The sequence below is a fragment of the Hemicordylus capensis genome, chromosome 7 (genome assembly GCF_027244095.1).
Source record: "Hemicordylus capensis ecotype Gifberg chromosome 7, rHemCap1.1.pri, whole genome shotgun sequence".
NCBI classification, from domain to species: Eukaryota; Metazoa; Chordata; class Lepidosauria; order Squamata; family Cordylidae; genus Hemicordylus; species Hemicordylus capensis.
Genome location: NC_069663.1, coordinates 11,515,821 through 11,524,115, shown reverse-complemented (window position 1 = coordinate 11,524,115; position 8,295 = coordinate 11,515,821). Strand labels below are relative to the sequence as shown.

The 8,295-nt window shown below is 46.9% G+C and overlaps 1 protein-coding gene across 1 annotated transcript; it reads left to right on the top strand.

Annotated features, from left to right (window-relative positions):
- On the top strand, positions 1-7,727 carry GPN2 (GPN-loop GTPase 2). The gene is made up of 6 exons (XM_053268881.1): positions 1-308; positions 1,407-1,842; positions 3,595-3,751; positions 4,614-4,774; positions 5,835-5,965; positions 6,891-7,727. Exons 1-6 carry the CDS (start codon positions 268-270, stop codon positions 6,961-6,963), a joined length of 999 nt encoding a protein of 332 aa, XP_053124856.1. The 5' UTR covers positions 1-267; the 3' UTR covers positions 6,964-7,727.
- Positions 7,728-8,295: the final 568 nt, after the last annotated feature.

Here is an 8,295-nt window from a genome sequence, read left to right as displayed (position 1 = left end):
CATAAAAATTCGGATCAGAGGGCATAAAAATAGAAAAGGCTAGAGTGAAGCACGCTAGCAGTACTTATGAACGCTTCAGTACTTCTGAAGCTCAAGAGGGTTTCTGCTCTTAATTCCAAAGGTAATGAGGGTTCTAACTATAGAGATACCAAGGAGTAGAGCGAAGCCTTTATGTAAGAATCCTCGAGAATGGCGGCTTTCAGTTAACGGAAGTTTCGGCTTAGTGTGTCACTTACTCTAGTCTTTTTCTGTCTATATCAGAAAGAGATGTGCTCGCGAAAAGGGTCCGGTTTGCCGCTGTTTGAGAGGTGAGCTGCATATGCGTTTGCTCTTGCTTCTAGTTAACCCCTGTTTTTTCTTGCTCTCCCCTTACTGTGTGTGTTATTTCTTCAGTTTATTTAATGGAAGCCCAGGGGGTTTGTTTAGGGCTGAAGATAGTTTTTTGTCTTGGGGGGCGAAATCTGCTAAGTCTTTAACATGCTAATACGAACAACAGCCATGGAGGACGCTATGCTGGGTTCAAAGAGGACCGTTACTCTCCCTTGCTAAATATAAGAGAAGTACCACTAAATGACCTGACTAGCAAGCCAGAGGTTGCCGGTTTGAATCCCCGCTGGTATATTTCGCAGACTATGGGAAACACCTATATCAGGCAGCAGCAATATAGGAAGATGTTGAAAGGCATCATCTCATATTGCGGTGGAGATGGCAATGGTAAACCCCTCCTGTATTCTACCAAAGACAACCACAGGGCTTTGTGGGTGCCAGGAGTAGAAAGTGACTTGATGTCACACTTCACCACTTTAAAACATGCCGCTTTGATCAGTTAGTAGGGGTTAAACTGGCTTAAAAGAGTGTCCCTTTTTTCACTCCCTGTGCCTATCTGGATAGTTTTTGTAGGATCCTGGACCCGCTCCCCTGCAAGCACACCCTAGCCCCACAGAACTGCAAAGTGCTCTTGCCTTTGTTTTTTGTTTAGCCCTAGCAGTTTGTTCAAATTATGTGTTACCCTCCCCCTGCCAGAAAGCCCCCAGAAGCAAAACAAAATGGTAGCTTCAGAAATGGGGAGCTCTTCCACCAAAATCAAGAAGCAATATATGGTAACCAATGCTACATTCATTTTACAAATTGTTTAGTGATGATGGAGTTGGTAGCTGCTCATGCTTGTCCTCCTTTTAAAAAAAAAAGTTTGCTTATCAACATGATTATCTCCTATTCCATTTTAAAAATGTACTTCTAAAGTGTGAATGCAGCAAACCTGTGTATCATACAGGTGTGCTCACCAGGTGGCCAGGATTGGCTGAAGTGGCCTGGTAAACGTACGCTTGATGGCGTGTGTACCTCTGAGTAGTGTGTGAAGAATGGCCCATATATACAGCTCTTGTTTTTTCTTTATCTTTTTATAGGAAGAAAAAGAAACACATCATGTCAAAAAACCCCAAGGAGGCTTCGCTGGCCTTTGGTCAGGCGGTGATTGGGCCTCCTGGCTCAGGGAAAACAACTTATTGTCTTGGCATGCAGGAATTCCTTTCTGCAATTGGGCGCAAAGTAGCTGTGGTGAATCTAGACCCAGCCAACGAAGGGATTCCCTACCAGTGTGCTGTCGATATCTCAGAACTGATCACTCTGGCTGATGTCATGGAGAACTTGAAGCTAGGACCGAATGGTGGTTTGATCTATTGCATGGAGTATCTGGAAGCCAACTGTGATTGGCTGCAGGAGAAACTGGCCCAATTCAAGGGGCATTATTTCTTGTTTGACTGTCCAGGACAAGTGGAACTTTGCACTCACCATAGTTCACTGAGAAACATTTTTGCCAAACTTGCCAAGTGGAATTTCAGGGTAAGGTGGGGCACAAAAATCAGATCCATTCACCTGTTAGATCAGGGTAGGCACCTTGGCTCTACAGCTGTTGCCCCATCATCCTCAGCCACAGTTTATGTGATCCAAACAAAGAGGGTAATACTGAGCTTCTGCTAGCCCAAGTGCTGATTCTGGGTCTAAACTGGCAGCCCTCAATCCAGCCATTTCATCTGTAAATAGGTGGCAAACATCGTCACAGAGATGTTCTGAGCCACAATTGGCTTTGTTGCCCCGAGTGCCACCAGCACTCCTGTCATCTGGGCTCTTTCATCCCACTCACTTCTCCCGTACACTGGGGGCAAGGGAACACCTGCATTTGGTAAGGTGAGGAGAGAGGTTACCCAGGTGCCTGTGTGTTCATGGTCTTTGTTAATATTCTGTTGACCAAGTTCAGCAAAGTCTTGCAGAGTAGTTGTCCAGGTCCTTGGTGAAAACCCCTGGGCAGTTTTAAAATGCAGAGAGCAATATGAGTCTTCAAGGGTGGGCCATTGTTACTGAGCTGCCATCTTGTTGAGGGGTGTAATAATACAGAGAGGCCTAGTCCACACAGTCATTTGAATCTAGGCTTAATGTGGGTTACCAATTTGTGTGGGTGATAGTGTGAACTCACAGAAAACTGGTTTCTGGCCCAAGATAAATCAGGTTCCTGCCTTGGCATGAGTTCACACAACCACGTGAATGTTGGTAACCCATATTAAGCCTAGATTTGAACAAGTGTATGAATCAGACCACTGTGTTAACATGTTCAAAATGCTTCATAAAGAGGGCAGTGATCCAACCATAACACCCCAATCACCTATTACGTTCTTCTGGGGAGGTCTGGTTATGGTTGCCGCTGGCTCATTTGGTGGCAACTCGGGACCAAGCTTTCTCTGTAGCTGCCCCAGGGCTTTGGGATATGCCCTATGTTGAAATAGGAGCATCTCCTTCTCTGATTGCTTTTAGGAAGAGCCTAAAGATGCACCTGTTTTTGCAGCCTTTTAACTGGAATCAATTTTGATAACTTGTTTTTATGAGATTGTTTTTATTGTGTTTTGTGGAATTTTGACTGTCTACTCTTTTTATATTGTGTTAAGTTTTGTACACCACCTAGAGATGTACATATCAGGCGGTATAAAAAATACGATAGATAGATAAATTAACAAGTCACATTTTGTGCAACCTGCAATATATAGGCCATTTATTATTTGGGATAGACCCATATTTGCTGTGGAGACCAGGATGTCCCAGCCTGGAAAAACTAATTGTGGGTGGCTTGTGGAAATCCTCTTAGCTCTAGAATAGGGGTTCTTAGCCTTAGCTCCTCAGATGTTGTTGGACTACAACTCCCATCATCACTTGCCTTTGGCCATTGTGGCTGGGGGTGGTGGGAATTGTAGCCCAACAACATCTGAGGAGCCAATGTGAGAACCCCCCTGCTCTAGATCAGGGATTCTCAACGTTGGGTCCCCAGATGTTATTGGACTTCAACTCCCATAATCCCCAAGCAAAGGCCACTGGGGCTGGGGATTATGGGAGCTGAAGTCCAATAACATCTGGGAACCCAACGTTGAGAATCCCTGCTCTAGACAGAGATTAACTAAGAGGAAAGACTGATACAAAGAACTGGAGGATGTCCTGACTGCTCTGATGTTTTCCCATGTTACCCGGTTGGGATGTCCTGGACTTGGGAGCACTAATTCTCACTCTTTCCTCTACCCCACTCTCTGATTCTTGTTTGCTTTTTTGCAGCTGGCTGCTGTGCACTTAGTGGATTCTCATTACTGCACAGACCCTGGCAAGTTCATCTCAGTCCTGTGCACCTCCCTCTCCACCATGCTGCATGTGGAGTTGCCGCACGTGAACATCCTCTCCAAAATGGACCTGATCGAACAGTTCGGAAAATTGGGTGAGAGCTGCAGGCAGGAAGTTGATCAAATGGCTGTAGAGCAGATGAGGGGAGCCTCTTACGAAGTAGCAGTGAGAGGAAATCTTGGTGGAGAGCTGGTCTTGTGGTAGCGAGCTTGAAGCGTTCCCTTTGCTAACTGGGCAAAGAGGCACCTTTTTAACGTGGTGATTCTCTTTATTTAGCAGGGGGAGAGTAACAGGCCCTATCCACCCCCAGCACAGTACTTCCAGTGACTGTTGCTGGTGTCTATCTTCTATTTCTTTTTAGATTGTGAGCCCTTTGGGGACAGGGATCCATCTTATTTATTTGTTATTTCTCTGTGTAAACCGCCCTGAGCCATTTTTTGAAGGGTGGTATAGAAATCGAATGAATGAATGAATGAATTAAGCAGGTTCAGCCTTGGTTTGCATTTGGATGGGTGACTGCATGTGAGTGTTGTAAGATGTTCCTCTTGTGGATGGGGCCATAGCCCAGTGAGAGAGCATCTGCACACTTGCATGCAGAAGGTCCCAGGTTCACTCGCTGGCATCTCCAAGTAGGCCTGCCTGAAACCCCAGAAAGCTGCTGCCAGTCAGTGTAGACAGTACTAAGCTGGATGGACCAATGGTCTGACTCAGTATATGGCAGCTTCCTATATGACTAGACTCCAATCTGCCCACTGTTTCTCTGGCCTTTAAGAACTGCATAATAGGCAAACATTCATGCTGGAAATAGGTTCAGCTGCCGAATTTATGCTTATCATGTACCTGTAAGACCTGGCAGGAAAACATTTTCATTGCTCCCTGTTTGATTTGACATGTCTTTTAGAAATGCAGCCACATCAAAAGGGCCCTGAAGGTTTTTCTCTTCACTTCCCTTGCAGCCTTCAATCTAGATTATTACACAGAGGTTTTGGATCTGTCTTACCTGGTAGATCACCTGGCTTCGGATCCTTTCTTCAAAAACTATCGTCGCCTGAACAAGAAGCTTGTGGAAGTGATTGAAGACTACGGCTTGGTCTCCTTCATTCCTCTCAACGTCCAGGTAAAGCAGCCTAGTCGGTGAAAAATGATGAGTTGACAGAAGGGGAACACACATCCAGTGTGACCCAGCCTTTGACCATTGTGGCTGGGGATGATGGGAGTTATAGTCCAACAGCATCTGGGGGCCCAAATTTTCACCCGTAGAGGTGCTTGCTTTGTGCATATACATCTAACCTTCTGGCTCCATGCAAATATTTTTTGTTTTCTTGGGCTGTTCAGTTCTCTTAACATCAGAGGTGTGTGTGTGTGTGTGTGTGTGTGTGTGTGTGTATGTGTGTGTGTGTGTGTGTGTGTTTTAACTTAAACACAGTGACTGACATCCAGACTCAGTTACTCCTGAATAGTTCAATTGAAATTAAGTAGTTCAGAGTATCTCCCAAGTAGCTAAATTGAGTAGTTTGGTCTGGATGTCAGCCAATGACTTTTGCCTGTCCATTAGTCAATCAGAATTTTAATTGCTGCCTTGATCCTTTTATTTTTATTTTGTCCTGTTCTTTTATTGCACGCTGCCCAGGGAATCCTTGATTGAAGGGCAACTGGAAAATGTTTTCGATAGAGTGGGGAAGAGCTATCGGAGAAGGTAGCAGCTTCCTGGTAGAAAACATCTAAACAATGTAGAAATTAACAGTGCTGAAATTAACAGGCAGCAGGTCTAATACAAGTCTGATACAAGTCTAAGACAGCAGGTCTAATACAAGGAAGCCTCAGGTGATATAGACCTGTGGTGAAGCAATGCTTGGCACTAGAATAGGACTCAATAAGTTTTGAGCCCGCCCCAAAGGTGGGGAAGTTGCTAGCACTAGATGTTGAACCAGGCTTTTTTTTTTTTTTAAGTTGGGATTCTAAGCATTGAAGTATGGGAAGTTTGGGAAAGAGGATCTGCCTACAGCTGGAGTAGGCCAACTCCCACCATCTCCAGCCATGGCCAAGTGCTTTTTCGGTGGAGTTGGTTCTCAAGTGATGGAGTGTGTTCATGTGTGAATCAGCCCAATGGATAGCAGGAGGACCTGGGAGACAGACAAAGTTTAGCCCCTGATGTCTCTAACTGTTCCTCTGCCCAGGACAAGGAGAGCATGCAGCGGGTGATGCAGGCCGTGGACAAAGCCAACGGCTACTCCTTTGGAGACGTGGAGCGCAGAAGCCTCGAAGCCCTGATGTCTGCAGCCATGGGAGCAGACTTCCACTTCGCATCGTATCCCTTTTGATCTCTCCCTACCTTGACTTCTTCCAGAGGCTGGCTCTTTATTCCGGGCACACCAGCCTTGATCAGGCATTCTAAGAAGCAGGGGAGCAGAGGAGAGGAGAGCCGTGGTCTTGGGGTAACAGGCATGAATTGTCCCCTTTGCTAAGAAGGGTTCGGGTTAGCATCTACGTGCATGCAGGAGATCCCAGGTTTACTCCCTGGCAGCATCTCCATGTAAGGCTGGGAAAGACATTTGCCTTGCAGAGCCACTGCCAGTCGGTGTAGACAATACTGAGCTAGATGGACCAGTGGTCTGGCTTGATATGAGGCAGCTTCCTGTATTCCTATGTATTTACATACAGAGTCCCCAAGAGTGTGCTCTGAAGTCCTGCCCCCATGCCTAGAAGCCCCACTTGATCAGGGGAAGCATCTGTCCACAAGTACAGCATTTGCCTCTACAGAGCATCATGTGGGGTGCAGCTTGTGAGCATGCTGGGCAGGGCCAGGGCTCCCGAGCACCCTCTTGGGGATGCTGTCCACAAATACAGCAGCCTTGCCTCTTATAATGCCTGGACAGAGCTACAAATAACCACCAAAGGAGACTGAGAAGTGCTCCTGGCCAGCTTCTGCTAGTGTTCTCCATTACAGAGATTCCTATATTTTTGTTGACCATAATCCCCAACTGCAGTTGTCTTTGGCTGGGGATGATGAGAGCTGTCGTCAACAATATCTGGGAATCCTTGTTGCAGGGAGTGCTGATGGTGACAGTAAGTGTCAGATCACATGGAGACCCAGATGACCAAATCTGCCCGCAGACCCAAGTCTCAGAACCCACTGGGCTAACCGATGGGTCAGTCCATCTCTCTCGCATCCAGAGTGCTCTCAGCATCAACCCTTCTTGCTGCTTCTTTCTCCTTAATTCTCAACTAACTAGCACTCTTGCAGTCCAGGAAAAGTATGTGCAGCCAGAGGAGAAAACTGTGGAGCAGGAAGCCATGGACATGTAACATGCCTGGAGCTGTAGCAGATCACCGAGGAAGCTCATTGCTCTGTCCAAGAATTGTCCGCCATCAGGGACTGGACCTGGTACTCCATGGGCAGAAGTCTGTCTAAACCAGGCCACCACACTGTTTGGATGCAGCTCATGCCTTTAGATTCTTTCCAAAGGAGAGTTGCCATTTTTGGCTTTTTGGGGGTGTTTTCTGATGTAATTAGGAGCTTTTGCAGCCCAGGGAAAGGTGAGCACGCATGTTCCTCCAAGTAGCGTGGTAAAACCATGCAGAGTTTGTAGCTGACCAAGGAAGGAACAGTTGGTATTGAGGGGTCCAGAAGACAACAAGAGACAGCCATCATCAAGATCAAATGTCCAGTGAAAATGATGGCTATTATGGTGGAGGAAGCTGCCACTGGAGGCTTCTAGGGTGATGGCTCTGTCATTCTTTCACTGAGAAGTACAAAGGTGAAGGGTCCTCTTCCTGTCTGTCCTGTGTCCCATGTAGCTTAAGAGCATCATCGTTGGTCTGGTTTTCTACAGACAACCACCACCCACCTCCTGCGGAGGAGACACCGATACTGTTGAGGGAGATACTGGTGGAACACGATTGGGAGCAGAGAAGAACAACTTCCAAAGAGTCCTCACTGCAGAGGCTCTGGGCCTCCTAGGAATGCAAGGCTTGTCCTTCACCTCCTATTTATGTGCAGAGCACAGTGGCCTTCTGTTGGGGAGAAGCCTGCTGAATAAAAACATGGCCTTGCTCCCTGCTCCAGACAAGTGTGTGTGTTGGTTTGGTATTGCATGGGGATAGCCAGCCTTTCCACACTAGGGCTGCTGGTCTTGTTGAGTTACTGTAGAGGGAGCCATTCCAGCAGGAGTGCAGCTTTTCTCACTCCAGCACTTGGGGCGTGACCAGTTACTGTGCTAAAAGTATAAGAGCCCTAATGTTTAAATGCTGACTGTCCGTGGTGGGTGGGTTTGTGGTTGACTCCCTTTTGCTGATAGTTTTGGAGTTTCCGAGTGTACCTCTGACTTCCCTGCTCTATTACCTCTCTCAAAAATGGTCACCACCACTGAAAGCCTACCCCCTGCAGCTAATAGAGCCTCCCCATCACTATCTAGGGATAATGTGGGAACTCGATACTGTGCAGTCAGAGGGAATCCTGCATAAAGGGGGATGAGGATTGTGGTTGGCGATGCTTTGCTTAGAAAAGCAGATGGTGCTGTCATCACCATTGGGCCGTCTAGCTCAGTACTACTCTGACCAGCAGTACTACTCTGACCAGCAATGACCAGGGTCCAGGCTGGGGTCTTTCCCAGACATGCTAGCTGGGGTCCTTTTCCA

Excerpts from the sequence above, each read along its gene's own strand:
- GPN2 (XM_053268881.1), top strand. The coding sequence starts at position 268 with ATGTGCTCGCGAAAAGGGTCCGGTTTGCCGCTGTTTGAGAG. Across the intron at positions 3,752-4,613 it reads CGAACAGTTCGGAAAATTGG|CCTTCAATCTAGATTATTAC; the intron begins GTGAGAGCTGCA and ends CTTCCCTTGCAG. Across the intron at positions 5,966-6,890 it reads GCAGACTTCCACTTCGCATC|CACTCTTGCAGTCCAGGAAA; the intron begins GTATCCCTTTTG and ends TCAACTAACTAG.